General features: G+C 34.5%; 1 protein-coding gene across 1 annotated transcript in view; it reads right to left on the bottom strand.

The window, feature by feature from the left end:
• Positions 1-4,335: 4,335 nt before the first annotated feature.
• The window catches only part of LOC140755868 (sodium-dependent neutral amino acid transporter B(0)AT3), a 34,291-nt gene continuing 22,108 nt past the window's right edge, over positions 4,336-16,518 (bottom strand). Inside the window, exons 2-5 of the mRNA XM_073091212.1 lie at positions 7,541-8,212; positions 6,922-7,283; positions 5,027-5,290; positions 4,336-4,523 (exon numbers count right to left, since the gene is read on the bottom strand). Of these exons, the coding sequence (XP_072947313.1) occupies positions 4,337-4,523; positions 5,027-5,290; positions 6,922-7,283; positions 7,541-8,212 (1,485 nt within the window). The 3' untranslated portion in view covers position 4,336. The remainder of the gene's footprint in view (positions 4,524-5,026; positions 5,291-6,921; positions 7,284-7,540; positions 8,213-16,518) is intronic.

The following is a 16,518-nucleotide window of genomic DNA, read 5'->3' as shown; positions in this document are numbered from 1 at the left end:
AATATATTATTAATTTAGCATATTTGCAACATTCATGGACTTGTTGTAAAATATGCTTTCTAAGGCGCGTTATGGAGTTCGTTATGCCAGGAGAAATTATAAACTGTTTTTGTACAGGCACGCTAGGTGCACTCCGTTTTAAGTAAATGTTAGGATGAAGTTAGATGTTAACTACAGTTCACTTCTTTTGATATCCTGTTACGATTGTTTAGTTTAATTTTAATGTTTTATTATTATCGTTTTCGACATATCATATTATTTGATTTATAATTACTAACGCGCGTACATAAGTATAAATTTTAATTTTTACATGTCTCTACAAGCTATTTATTTTTATTTATAACACAGATTATAGATGCAACATTAAATAAATTTATTAATTCATCACCAATATACAGGGTGAATTTTTAAAACGGGCCTTCAGGGCCAAATCCGAAACTATAAGGATTAGCGAAAAATGCTGAAAGGAGTTACGAGGCCGATTTTGATAAAAACTAAAACTGCATCATTAGTTTTTTAAAATATATTTTTCCCTAGCCGGGAAACGAACGAGTTCATTTTTAAAAAAAATACACCGTCTATATTTTTCCACCATCTGATAGTGTCGCTTATAAGGATCAAATTCTGAGAAGTAATGTTATGTGACAAATTAAAGGAAAAGGAAAATTTTGAAGAAAATACACATTTTTCCATACATTGCCATAGTAATCCTTAAGGATTATACATAACAAATGATTTATGTGTAATTCTTTAGAAACATACGTAAGTCATACCATTGAAGAATTTGTTGGTTAATCAACTAATTATTCGATGTTATAACCGTGACATACGGCTTAGTATGAGTAAGTAATAGTTTGGCAAGTAAATTACCGCCGCTTTTAGGATTTATTTTTTAATAAGAATAGATAAGTGATTAAATAGTAAATGGTTATTGTTTGTTGTTTATAAATACGTTTCAACAGTAAATATAATTTTCTATATCTCTTTGTTTAGTTATCACTCGGATTTGACTCGAAAAAGACATTCTCGCAAATTGTCAATTTTACATCTGTATTAAACGAAACTCGACCCATAGCAAGTTAAATCTATTATAATGGTCCTAAAAGTAACCTTAACTAAGTCGGACATAAAAATATAAATTCTTGAACAACAAAACGTCCATTTCGAATGATTTGAAACATTGAGCCAAAAAAATGTTAATACGCGAAATGTTTAAATTGATGAATGGCGGGAACTTAACTGCCAAATTAATATAAAAAAATATGTATTTTCTTAAAATTGAGGCTTTTCCTTTAGTTTGTCATTTATCATTACTTCCCAGATTTTGATCCTTATAAGCAACACTATCAGATAGTGGAATAATATAGATGGTGTATTTTTTTTCAAAATGAACTCGTTCGATTCCCGGCTAGGGAAAAAGTTATTTTAAAAAAGTAATGATGTAGTTTTAGTTTTTATCAAAATCGGCCTCGTAACTCCTTTCAGCATTTTTCGCTAATCCTTATAGTTTCGGATTTAGCCCTGAAGGCCCGTTTGAAAAATTCACCCTGTATAACTGCGCTGCACTAAAAGGCTTAAAATATTCTGCTATTTGTAACAAAATAGAAATAGTTTAAATGAAACACTTATTTAACTTATTCTGTTATAGCCCGTGAACTACACAATGAATTATTACTTTTATATACTAATTTAGAATATATTAAGCTAATTCGTTCACGTAAATATGTTTCACAAACATTTAACTATATTTAAATATAATATGACTTACAATCAATAATAAGAATATCATGTGCGCTTGAGTGTCTCGCATGACATTCACTAACAGTAAGCGAAGATATAGTACGTATTATCCGATATATCAATAATAACCGATTATATTATCAACCCTAACTGACGTTGAACACTGCTACATTATACAGGGCCCAATCTTCAAACCGGACGATTGTACAGAGCGTCAAATATTAAGGGCGGCAAAATGTAACAAGTGTTTATTACCTATTAATTCTTAAAAATTAGATATATCTTGTTTTTCGACGACTAATTCCTATACAGGGCGATTAATATAACTATCATCGCGAGTAACACAAGCTCAATACTGTTATTAAAACATTACGAGATGAGTGATAAATAGAGGGCGGCAAAGATGATTTTTACCCGGAACGGCGAATTATCGGGCCCTGGCTTACTCAAACCACGCAGAGCTTAACAGTTAAAGTACAGATCCTTCCTACCTTATATAGTAGTTAAAATATAACAACAATCAATTATCACATTGAATATGCATACATCTAAATGCCTACACACGCAAGTCGCAGTCAGAATAATAATCATATTAAATGCGTTTTATATATACCTTCAATGTCTATCAAAACAGCTATTTTGAGGTAAATATACATTATTTAAAAAACTAAATTGACTACTATAAAGACCCGAAAAGAATTAAAGTCACATACTCAATTTACAAAATTTTGTAATTTAAGATGACCTCTTATAGGCGTGATATATTGCCGCCTTTATTACCGCAAAGGAATTACGAATAGGTCATCTTGAAATAATATAATATAAAGATAATAATTATGTAACTTAAATGTGTCCACGCCCTATCTAAATATCATAGACAACATAATATTTTTTACGCTAAATAATGTAATTACAGTAGGCAGATTATACTCTATATGCATCTTTTATTATTATTGTCTTATTTTGAAAGTTTTATTATTTTATTGTCTTCGTCTTCTCATTATTTTGTTTAGCTAAGCCATTATTATCTTATTATAATTAACTTGTAACTTATATTATTAATCATTATTGTCTCTCTGCAATAAATATTAACAAGTCTAAAATTAACGTACAGCTAAATAAATCTCGAAGCAATAACAATTTAGTACAATTATTTTTGAAACAAATATTGAAATATTAATAGTAACAAAAATATTAATTGTAGTTTAATATAATGCTTTTTATATTGATAAATGTTAACAAAAATAATAGTATTTAAATATATATTATATTCAATTAAAAAATATGCGTTAGGTAGCTTAGAGCATACAAAATATCTCTCGTTTTTTTTGAGTACGCAGTTTTGGTATTTCGTACAGATATAATGTTATTGAGAATATAATGTTTCACAATAATACCTACAGATATATTTTATAACACGTATAAACATCATTGATTATTTAAAATGTATAAGTAATGGTAATAGTAATAGTAAATATAGACAAAGGTGAAATATGAATCTGGCGAGATATAGCACAGATTATTGACAGAAATATTATTTTAGATTTCTTCTCAATAATTACTCTGAGAATTTGTTATTAAGATTATTGTCATTGAATTCCTCAATCTAAAATTGCAGTACATTTTTTTATTATTGTCATTTATTAGTGGTTTCTACTAGTCACATAAAAATAAATATACACAACTCGCTAAATAAAACTGTTATGTCATGCAGGTATATCAATAACTTTGTAATGGCAAATTTAGTAAAACACATTTTAAAAAATATTCCTATAAAAATATAAGAATTACAAAGTATGTTAAACAAGATTATCAAAATTTTGTGGAAACGTTTCCCGACACATAAAAAAGAAAAATTTAAAATGGAAGTTTAGCAACAGCCAACTTTAAAATTTTTAATATTTTCCTTGGTAAATGTCCATAGTATATAGGTATTATTTATAATAAAATTACTTAACAGGGTTAATTTTATTTAAAACTTATTATTTAAACGATATATTTAATATTTGAATAAGATACAGATAGATATGTATGGCTTCATTAGGATTTGATATGTGAACATTGATATAATAGGAATATGTATGAAATAGGAAACAAATATAACGAGGTAGAACCGCGGAATCTAAACTATTAACAATGTATATAAATAATTATAGGTTAGTAAATACTGTTATTGTCTTCAGCGAATCTATTCATTAGTATTTATATAAGTTACGACCACAGTCAAGATTAATATTTTAGCTTGATTACAAGAGATTTGTTCAAATCACAAGCTTAATTTTTGGAAAATATGTGCGTATTAGAATTAATCGCATCTTTAAAAGTTCTTCAAGTTCTCCAAGACATATAAAGTCTACCAATATGTATAAGTCAGCATAGTGGACTATGACTATTCATTACATTGATTTGTATTGTGGCAGAGGGCGGCAAAATGTATTTTGCCCACATAAAATTTACGTCTGATGCCCCCACTGACTCTTCTTACTTCAGGACTCCTCACAGCAAGTCTCCCGTAGTGTCGTAAAAATTTGTAGATAATAATGAGGAATAGTATACTGCTACGGTCTTTGGGAGTGTAATGATGACATTTCAAGGTCTACTCATCATCATCAGTATCGCAGCAGCCAGGCCAGCAGCAGCCCTCGGTGCCGTCAGGGCGCGTGCAGAACAGCAGCGTCTCCACGCTGGTGACCGGGCGAGGTTCGATGCCGTGGAAGTCTCGAAGGTCCTCAGCGGGAAACCACGCGCGCTCCTCGTCGTCTATGATGGGTATGCCGAAATATCTGCGAGGAATCAGATAAGTTAATAATAATAATAAAAATATGATAAATGATGAAATACATTAGCTCTTAGCTTAATTTAATAATAATACGTTCAGTAAAAAATATTAGTTTGCATAAAATTAACGCTTTTTCGAAATATAGATTATCATGATAAGTGGGAATTTTATACAAAATTTATATTTCTGTCGATTGTCATTAAGTAGTACGACTGTTATTTTTTCTTTATTTCCTGATTTCTCAAAAACTAATAGCTTCTACACAATCTCCTATTAATCAAACAAATACATTTCCAACTAATATTATAAAAGCGTAGACACTTGAATGCATTTCATTGACAGGTAGTAAACCTGTACATATACTTACGAGTACCTACGTCATACCTGTGGGTTATACCATAAAGTACTTGGATTGTTCTCGTAGTCAAACCTCGTATGATTAACTATACATTGAGCGTCCAATAGACTGAGATCACAATAGACGAGAGAGATATCACAAATTTCCACCTGCAAATAGCAAGCCCAGGTATCCAGAGCACCGAAGCCAGCACCAGCACGACCACCAGCAACACAGCCCATATCGGCCAAGGTTTCCGTACGGTGTCCCCTTCAGACTTGAGCCAGGCATCGTATCCAGACCCCTCCATCGCCAGCTCCGCGAACGAGGAGATCAGGATGGACAGCATCGCGAGAGGAGATAGATACTTCCAGCAGATCAGCCAGTATATCCCTGGCCGTTGGCCTGTCATCAGCTCGATGTCGTCTGCGAATCTAAAAGATAAGACGTGGTATTACGAGATGGTTCGACTCACATATGTTTTTTATACACTTTATAAAAATTATGTCTATGATGATTTCCAAATTTGCACCAGAGTATCTGGACGAGTCAATCCAGGAGTGTGAGTTTATGTTATTAAAAGTACAATTTACGTAAGTACATTAATTTAGCAAATGTTTGGAAACATCAAATTAAGTATATTAAAGTTACAAATACATTCTAATACAAACTTATTACTAGTTTACCTTCGCTTCCCTAACCGCTATAAATAGTGATTTTAACATAAGAATAAAGGACCTAAAATTAAAATACAGTAAGTACTTAAGTACATACAATTTCATAAAAAGAAATCTTTCAATTCTAAAGACGGGCCTATTTATTTTTCTTAAACACAGATAAAATGACGTATTTACAATCAAAAGTCCCTTTTATAGGCCATAAAACAAAGAGCAAAATGAACCGACAGCTTTTCACTTCGGTGACGAAACGTAAGGGATTTAAAAGAAAAACTAGAGTAAATCTTCAAAATTGCAACGTTTTAAGCAAAGTTGCTCGCGTAATGGAATGCCATTTGACGGTACATTCAGAAGATGAGGAAACTTGCTTCGTAAATGTAAATGAGTGGGACAATGTATTCGAGAGAATATCTTGGATTCTTAAGGTGAAGATGGAAACTTAAAAATAAATTCCTGACAAATATTATCTTACAAAGAAAGAAATCAGTCAATCGATATGAACTTAGCATATTGAGAACTTAACATAAGGAGATTACCTACTATTTATTCATCGTTACTTTGTAGGTAACTGTGTACAATTTCATTTTTTTTTCTTGTCGCTATCGCCACAACTTTTGTCTTTTAACACAAGACAAATCGCTGTATGGTTTCTTAATTGTTCTCATAGGTATATTCTATTTCTTATTAATTACCTTTTATCATGTCATTTTTCTATGATAAGTCATATTTTGTCACTCCATTTTTTTCCATTAACGCGCCTAAAAATATACTTAGATCCAAAAACCGATTTCTCCGTTCAAACATCGCTAAAAGAAAATTCATTAGGTGTACGCTTAAGTTTCTTTCATCGTTATTTACGAAAGGCAACTAATCGCTGACCCAAAAAATTGTTTCGAAGTGCCTCTTCAAATCTTTAGGTAAGTCCGGATTACTCGAGATTGGTAAATTCTTTCGACTTTTATAGGAATGTCACCTCTATAAACTAGCGGAGCGTAAACCTTAATACTTTAATACCTACTTTTGATGTCTAGACCGTATTCCACTAGAATTCACTGAATAAAAATATTTACAAAAGCTTTTTGTTCAATCCATTTTTTTATTTATCGTATCTATATTTGGTATGATGTATTTTATGAACGTTGTCTTCGGAGTTGATTAAAATTCAAATTACTTTGTACACTTCATGTTTTGATTGTGACATGTGTATCATTAAAAGGGTTGGTGTATTTTTGTGTGATATTGACATGAAGTGTGCAGTGGTCGGCTATCAAGAGTGGAAGTGTCACTGAATTGAAATAAATTCATTTATGAGATAAATTGTATCGTAATCTAAACCTTCATTATTAAAGAACTACGTACATACTTAAGTAGTTAACAAAATTGCTTACCTCTTGACACCATAAACATAGGCGATGCCAACACACTCGAAGAACGCTATGATGAGCAGTGGAAAGTTCCCGCTGTACATATCAAAGAGCAGGAATATGTAGCTGCCGGATCCGTGGGCGAATGCCATCGAGAGGAGGCAGCAGAGAAGGCAAAGCCCTCCCGTCAAGTACTCCTTACGTAAATTGGGGAACAACTTCATATCCACGATAGACGTGACTACTCCTTCGAGGGTGCCGAACTGGGAGTCGATTCCGAGGGTAAATAGCATCAGGAAGAAGAGGACAGACCAGAACTGAGCGCCTGGGAACTGGTTGATAGCTTCGGTGAAGATGATGAAGGCGAGGCCGGTGCCTGATGCCGTCTGTAAAAAATAAATCCATATTAGACAAGTCCGGTTAATGTAAAGCAGATTACTGCGCGAATCATTATTATAAAAATTAGTCAAAACAATTGACCCATCTGAAAATACTATTTTGCAGTTATAATAAGAACTCTACATCTATTTTCTTTATCTGGGGACACGGCAGTGTCCTGCAAAGCCGGGCAAAAATTAATGCCGCCGTGATATTGCCCCAAACATAATGATCATAAAGTATGTACGTACTGATAGATACTCACATTATCCAATTCCTTTTGCAAATTACACTCCGGCAGGTGAGGCATTAGAATCCTTGTCAGATTCCCATTCACATCAACGTTGACATACTCCCCAGCTTCAGGAAACACCATGGAACCGAATGTCGGGCCGAAGACTTCCAGCAAGGTCTCATTTCTCTCCGCCAAGCATTTCTCGTACACCATCGTAGCTTTGAAGCCGATGATGGAAAACACGACGATGCCAGCAAACATGGACGTCAAGCAGTTCGTCATGGACACCATGATTGCATCTCTATAACAGTTGTTGTCCACTGGATTGTAGGATGAAAACGCGATGAGGCCACCGAAGGCTAATCCAAGGGAGAAGAATATCTGAGTGCCTGCTTCGAGCCAGACAACTGGGTCTAGAATGGTATGCCACTTTGGAGTGAACAGATGGATCAGCCCATCGCTCATCCCTTTCAAGGTTATCCCTCTAAAGAAGAATATTACCAAGACGATATATGGGAAAGTAGCTGTTACATATACAACTTTGCCTGATGAGGCTATTCCCTTGATCATGCACAGGTAGACCAGGATCCAGGCGATCACGAGCGCTAACGCTATTTTGTAGTTGAAGGTCTCCGGGTGGTTTATGTCTTCTGATATTTGCAGGGTTGTCCGGTACCAGAAATACTGGGTAGGGCTGCTTACCTGAAATAGAATAAATTTTATGCTATTAAATTGGCTAAAATTATAAAACAGTTTTTTTTTTGGAAGACCATTGGGTATTTTTTTATATTTTGAAAATAATAACATAATAGTTGTACCATATATAAATACAATGTACACAGCGGTTCTTTAGGATAGTGATTAATTGAGTTAAATACTCATTATTATTGAGTCATTAATTGAGTTAAAATACTCATTATTATTGAGTGATTAATTGAGTTAAAATACTCATTATTATTGAGTGATTAATTGAGTTAAAATATTCATTATTATTGAGTGATTAATTGAGTTAAAATACTCATTATTATTGAGTCATTAATTGAGTTAAAATACTCATTATTATTGAGTGATTAATTGAGTTAAAATACTCATTATTATTGAGTGATTCATTAAGTTAAAATACTCATTATTATTGAGTGATTCATTGAGTTAAAATAGTCATTATTATTGAATATTATTACTTTAATATTTATTTGTTTATTACTTCATTCAAAATGAGTGTCCTTTTAACTATTTCAAAAAAGGTGGTAGTGCCAAAAACCACCTCCATTTGTTTATAGCGTACACTTCTGTTTCGATCAAAAAGTGTGGATGCTGGCTGACTTACGAGTACCTACATATGAAACGACAATCTTATTTCTCACGAGTAGCCACGCATTTGTGATCAGTAGAACCTGTTTGTTATATTTATTATTAGGTGGACTGCAAGGATGTTTGCTACTCCAATCTCATAGTATACAAAATTAGTTAAAACTTTTTATATTACTTAATTATGATGAAAACTTTAACTCTACATCACGCTTCACTACATTTTATAGCTAAACAAGTTTTAAGTGCCTAACTTGCGGCTGTTTGCTAAGTGGGTTTTCTTACTTAATTTGAATAAATTTCCTACTAAATCTCCGTAAGACTTCTTCCAACAAAACTTAAGACCCATTAAAGTACTATTTTGGGTTGAATAGAAAATATTTACGAAACATTTAAGCAGAAGCTACTTCGAAAGAGCCGTTTGGCCGAAAAGGCGCACGCCGTATAAAAAGATTAACAAAAGAAATTGAACAATTACTTTTATAAGTAGCAGTAATAAATTATGAAGTCACATTGACGTGGATAATAATAAAACGTTAAATAGCAATTAAAGTAAAAATATTTGTGGTTAGAAACTCGGCCTCTCATTCGAGAGATCAGACGTTCAACGCACCTCTGATTTAAGACTTGCTTAAAACTATAAAGGAAAACATTGTAAAGAAACCTACACGCCTGAAAGTTCTAAAAATAAGTTTTTAAGGATGAAGTCGACCTATACTGTCATGATTTCCGAATTTAATAGTTATTTTGTTGTCATCTTAACAGCAATGATTGAAAAATTAATATTAAAATAGGTAGTTTGATATTAAAATAAACTTATTTTGTGGGTAGTATGCACCTAAAATCCCTATAAAAGTCTGTGATAACGTCGTCTCGGGTGGTCAGTTTGGTAGTCGTACGTTAACCATCAAGGTGATAAGTTGTTTAGTGGAAACTATGCTAGTTTGCTGTTAAGGGTTTAAAATGGAATAAAAGTATTTAATGTGCTGCGAATTGGAGTTTTTGTGATAATACGCACTTTAACGACGCGGGAAACTATGGCCTGAACCCCTCTCATGCAGTTCTTGCTTTCTCAGTGGAAGATTGTGGATGCCAAATAAATTTTATATGAGGCGACTATACTAGACTAGAGGACTATGTGAGGACTAATAGTCCTCACGAATTGCAACTTGTGATCAGCTTCAGGTAAAAGCCCTGTTTTATATCGAATTATCGCAGTGTACAATTATTATCTCGTGAACAGCTGGCTCGTTTGCTACGTATTATAAAAAATTTAAGTACAACCTATTGAGACACCAACATTCACGTTAAGTCTTTTCACGAACGAAATATGAGCTTTCAGGAAGTAATCCCTTCATTTTGTTCCACACTCGCACACATCTACAAGTGCTCCACATAAGTCCCTACTTCGTTTTATTAAATGGCGAAATCCAAGACAAGTACTAAACTAGACCGGAAAGTTCCCTGCATTCTGCAAAGTTGTGCTCGTATAAGGCACGAGAGGACACGTATTTCGAGGATGATAAAATTTCAATTTAATACTCGTTCGAGCGGTTCGAATGCTCGCTCAGAATCTATTGTCGTTTTACAGTAGAATGGTTATTTTAATAAATGTAAGTTTAATACCTAACACATTTAAATAATAATAAACTGTAAAATAAAATATATAACATATAAAAATATCATGTATGAATATTTATATATAATATTTTTATATTTATATATAATACATTTATATTACATATATAATATTTATGGACATACATACACTTACACACCCTCTCACACACACACTCACACATCATCTCATATAACACACAGAGAGGTTTACACTACACAACTATCTAGAAATATAAGCACAATGTGTTACTATTAATTTATTAGCTAGTTTGTTTTTATAGTTAAAATAACTTGGGGGTGGGCGATGTATGCTGTAATACAGGGTAACACCTAGCACGGCAGACAATGCCTTCTGAAATATTTTGTTAAACACTAAGCTAATTTAGTATGTATCTTATTAACTTTGTAACATTTTTGGTCAAATAAAATATTATTACTCAATACTCAATACTTTATTGCAATCATGGTTTTACAATTGTTTTATAAAAATCATTTACAATTTTAGAAACACATGAACCCACAATGGGTGTAGCAATGAATATGAGAGCGGCCGATTTATATTTACAAATAAACATTGATGTCAGATTTGCAATTTTATTTAATTTAATTAGTATTATTATTATTATTGTTGCAATTCACCATGACTGTGACACGTTGTGTAGTTGCGTTAGTGCGTTTTATTTGATATACCTAATTACAACCACATTAACAATGTAATCTGTTATGATTTATGATATACAATATCATATGGATTATTCCACGAAATTACTATATGGAGTAACATTATTTAATTTTACGCAATTAAAATATATTTGTCGGGCCATGGCTATATCCAGTAGTTATATAACACAACCTACCACCTACATTATGCCTACGTTGACTACGCCCACAACATGAAACCCACACGAGCCCTATCAAAATTTATTATTAATGTGACCTACATTAATTTCTGATCGAGATTGGGCGTAGGATCGGAGTATGCGAAATTTATACACCGAAGGCTTATATCACCTACGCTTTTGTAGGCGTTGTCGATAATAAAAATTAATAATGTAGGTACATAATTGCTTTTAATCTAAATATATATAACTCAAAGGTGACTGACTGACATAGTGATCTATCAACGCACAGCCCAAACCACTGGACGGATCGGGCTGAAATTTGGCATGCAGGTAGATGTTATTACGTAGGCATCCGGTAAGAAAGGATTTTGACCAATTCTACCCCCAAGGGGATAAAATAGGAATGAAAATATTAATTCGTAACGCGAGCGAAGCCGCGGGCAAAAGCTCGTATTCAATATGTTCTAAAATGTTTAAACGGCTAGTTTTATGAGGGTTTAAGTGCATGTTCGTGGTCTCGGCTTTCAGGATTTCACACATAATCCCTATAATATAAAAGTTGTATGTTTAAGGCATAAAGTATAATATACCCGGTAAAACTAACAACTCTGGAATATATGTAGACCAAGCTTTATATCATTATCTGTGACCAAAGCTGTGTGTGTGTGAGTTCAAAGTGGTAGAGTCCTTCGTAGTTCGACTCCGCCAGCACCACCGCCACACCTATTTTGCTTAAAACAGCATGTATTCTAGTTTAAAAGGTGTGCTAAGAGAGACATATTTATCCAAGGCGTTCCAAGTTAGTCCTCAGGGCATAACATTTGTAGCCGACCCCAGGCGGGACTCTAATCTTAGATTGATCACAGATGTAGGTACATGGGCGGCAGTGGCTATTTACCATCAGGTGGACTGCATGCTCGTTTGCTACCGACTATATTAGAAACAATCATAATCCTAGAGTTAATGTATAACATGGAATGTGTAATTCAACAACGCTACTAGCATCACGCCATCCCGTTCGCCGATCGTCTGTCATGTCATTCGTTGTCACGTTACTCCAATTACCCGTTCAATTTGTCAACGACACATAAAACTTCTATTTTATATAGCTGTAGATATAGGTACAATGCCGTTGGCCGTCATCAATATCGGCTCATGAAAAACTGTTTTTACGCATAAGTGCACATTACATTATTATTCACGTAAGAAATATCATTTATAAACGGCAAACAACTTTATTCAGCCACATAACAGCAGCATTAAGCGCCGCTGTGTTCTGGTTGGAAGGGTGTGGTGGACATACTTTTCCGAGTCGTTCCAGCTTAGTCCTCAAAGGTGGCGGCGCATCTGTGGCCGACCTCAGGTAGGAATATCTAATCCTATGTGGGTTTGAGTACAGATGTCCATGGGCGGCAGTAGGCCGCTTACTATCAGGTGGACTGCATGCTCGTCTGCTACTCCTATATTATAAAAAAGGAACCAAATACCGGTTGTCGTCAATAGCATCCAACAGCTGGGCTTCGTCGGGTTGTGGCTGAAGGTTTCTGTCCATAATGTATCTTTTGCAAAAGCTTTTACACAAGCAAAAGCTATTTTACAGAACACTTAGACTATGTAACTTTACATCGTTCCATTTGTTAAGGATTATTAAGTTCGAAATTTCCGAACTGATTTCAACGGGTTCTTTTAGTTCCAAATTCATAAATATACACACACTAAAATACAAATTATTTTCGTAGTTCTGGAAAAATGTTGAAAGTATTTTTAGAGCATAATCTCCGCATGTCGAAATAGTACATCTGATAGAGAGAGCGCTGAATAACGTTCGTTATCAGCGCAATTGGAAAAATAAAAAACTCGTAACTCGAGCAGCCAGTGTTGCCAACCCTCGTGAACTAAAGAACAGTAAATTGTCCTTAAAAACATTAGAAAATACTAAACTTCTTAAATTCCTTTAAATGTTTATATATGTAGATGAAAAACGTGGTCAAAACCATAGACTTGGAATTTTTTCGTTATCAAAACCAAATAATCTCTGAAATACATCTAAAGAGAAAATAGGGATAGTATGCAAAAAAACACATACCTGTAACAGTTAAAAGAATTAAAGTAGGCAACACGACTCCGTGTTTCAAATGAGCTCCATACAACATATCAATTTGCGATAACGCCTACGGTACGTAGCGCGTAGCTGCTTCGCTTTAGAGCTTATTCACTTAGCTCATTCTCGTTCGTAATAATGAGCTTATGCTTATGATCTTTTACTTTAATTTTTTTAATTTTTGTAATTCAATTATAATAGCAGTCATAGTATTAAAGTCTGTTAAAACTTCAGGTGCTAAACACTTCAGGCTCTGTTAAAACATCTATTATGGTTTAAGTATTAACCTTTAAGAGATAGAGCCCAGTGACAGGCGGACAGAGGGCATAACGAACAGAGGGGTATAGCTGAAGCTTAATAATAAGGTCGGGAAATCCGTAGGCGAACGAAAGTTACCGACATAGCTCTCAAAATAAGAAAGCTAAAGTGGCAATGGGCTGGCCACATAGTTCGTAGGACAGGCAGGTAGAAAGGTCCTCGAATGGAGACCACGGCAAAATGAGTACAGGACGCCCCCTGACCAGGTGGATTAATGATCTGAAGCGGACAGCGGGTAACCGCTGGATCCAGACTGCTCAAGATCGGTCGGAGTGGCGCATATTAGAGGAGGTCTATGTCCAGCAGTGGACTGTTAAAGGCTGATGGATGGATAATAATAAGGTCAGATTTACCCTTTTCTTAGGGAACCTTAATAAAACACTCGTAACTCCACCCCAGTGCTTCAAATGAGTTCTATACTAAATGGCAATTTGCGATAATGCCTACGCTTCGTAGCGCGTAGCAGCTACGCTTCAGCGCGTTGACTCATTCACTCGCCGTCGTAATAATGGGTACTTAAGCTATTTTTTACTTTTACTTTTTTATTTTTGATATTAATTGTCATAGAGTCCATAGTAATACAAAGTCTGTTAAAATTTAAGTGTCTATCTGTTATGGTTTAAGAGATAGAGCCCTACGACTGATGGTCAGACAACGGAGGCGTAGTAATATAATTCCGTTTTAACCATTTAAACACCGAACCCCAATAAAATACTCGTAACTCGGCCAGAGTGTTTCAAATGTCCATACAAAATGCCAATTTGCGATAATGCCTACGTTTCGTAGCGCGTAGCAGCTACGCTTCAACGCGTTGGCTCATTCTGTTACGTAATAGCCAGTTTATGCTATTTACGAACTAAACTGCTTTATTTAATTTTAGAGCTTCCCGCGTGAACACTCCGTACTTTGTTTAAAATACTTAAAGGGAATTCAAATTGAAGTACTATTTTGAAGTAAATGGTAAATTTGCAAGTTTTTGGCGTAAATGAATATAAAGAACAGTTTCCATCTGGAATTTCATTTTAAACATTTACTGAAATTGTTTGGTATGTTTCTGATGTGCCTTGCATAGTTGCAACTTTTCTGTCCCACTGGACACGGATTCTCTGGAACTAGAAAAGTCTGGAGAGTTCTCCACCATTCGACGCTAGTGGTAATAGATGAAGTGTGGATTGATAACTCTATTATTTAGTTGTGAAATAACCAACTGTTTGACCATAGAACGTCTTCAGTATAGGTTAATTATAAGTAAGAATCAAGAAATAGCGTGGGACCGAAGTTTGTAAACCAGAAATAAATACATACTTAGTGCATTAAACACGAACAAAGAAGAGCCACAGGCCGCTTCGCTTCGGTGCGCTTCTCATTCAATTACACGATAACAGACTTGTTAATTCAGTTTACAAACTATTCTAACCGGAGCGTCGCATTCGCGAATCTATTTTCTAATTCATTTCAAAACAAAGAGTGATACCTAAATAAGTTTAACATACATTAGGAACTGAATAATAACAGACAATACCACTAAGTTTCTTGAGTTTATTTATATAGTAAGCAGTGATAGCCTAGTGGTTAAGAAACTCGGCCTCTCGATCGAGGGGTCCGAGGTTCAAATCCCAGGCAAATCCTCTGATTTTTCAAAGTTATGTGCGTATTAGAAATTAATTATCATTTGCTAAACGGTGAAGGAAAACATCGTGAGGGAATCTGCATACCTGATAAAAAAAATGTCAAAGGTATGTGAAGTCTACCAAATCGCACTTGGCCAGCGCGGTGGACTGTGGCCTAATCCTTCTCATTATGAGAGGAGACTCGTGCCCAGCAGTGGGACAATAATAAGTTGATGATGATGATGATGATGATTTATACATTTATATTATACGTGCCGTGTCGTGTTGTATGGGAATGCATATGTAAGTAAGTACTGTACTATTATTTATATGATTTATATCAGAATCACTCTTAAAAGTTAAAATTGGCCAAGTGCAAGTCGAGCTCGCACCCGATGTGTTTCGTACCACCAAGTTTTCATTTATTTTTAGTTTGTTATCACAGCACCCATAGACTTAAATGGATTGTGGAAACTGTCTTCATATTACGATTCAATATTTAGCGAGAAAAGCCGAAAAAGAGCGGTTTCTTTTTTGTTTACATTCAAGCATTTTTAATGTTTATTGTTACAGTGGCTGCCGTTATATAATAATTTGTTTAAAGTTGAAATCGGTTGAAGAGATAGAGCCATATGACAGACGGACAAACAGCGGAGGCTTAATAGAGTTCCGTTTTACCCTTTGGGTACAGAACTCTAAAAGGAGCAAACAAAATTTCAACTCAAGACACAAGCGCTGAGCGTACGTCCGCTTCGCTTCGGAGCGCTTCGCATTCAATTACTTAACAATTGACTTGATAATGTAGTTCCCAAAGTACACTAGCGTAGCGTAACATAGGTATTCTATTTCCACTTCATTACGAAACATACGTTAGGTAACTAGGTTATGTAGGTACATAACGGAATTTCACCTCCAATGTTGAATATGTTCATGTATCAGTATTAATTAACGTAGGTTGCCGACTGAAACAATTAACATAGGCCGTCTAGACTAGTTATTTTCAGAGTAGTTTTCATAATTATTATCAACGAAGTTATAAGATAGACTTTATTAATTAGCAATAAAATTAAGACACGTGTCGCGGAGCAGTCATCGTACCGGTCTGACGCGCAAACGGTTCCGGGTTCGATCCCCGGCCAGACAGACATCTGAATTATGAATTTGGATATGTGCTCTGGATCTGGGTGTTTGTGTGTTTGTCTATTTTGT

This window comes from Epargyreus clarus, unplaced genomic scaffold (genome assembly GCF_041222505.1).
Source record: "Epargyreus clarus isolate Ecla_fem2 unplaced genomic scaffold, WU_Ecla_fem_2.2 ptg000034l, whole genome shotgun sequence".
NCBI lineage: Eukaryota > Metazoa > Arthropoda > Insecta > Lepidoptera > Hesperiidae > Epargyreus > Epargyreus clarus.
The sequence above is the reverse complement of the archived record's forward strand: the minus strand, read 5'-3'. Positions and strand labels throughout refer to the sequence as shown.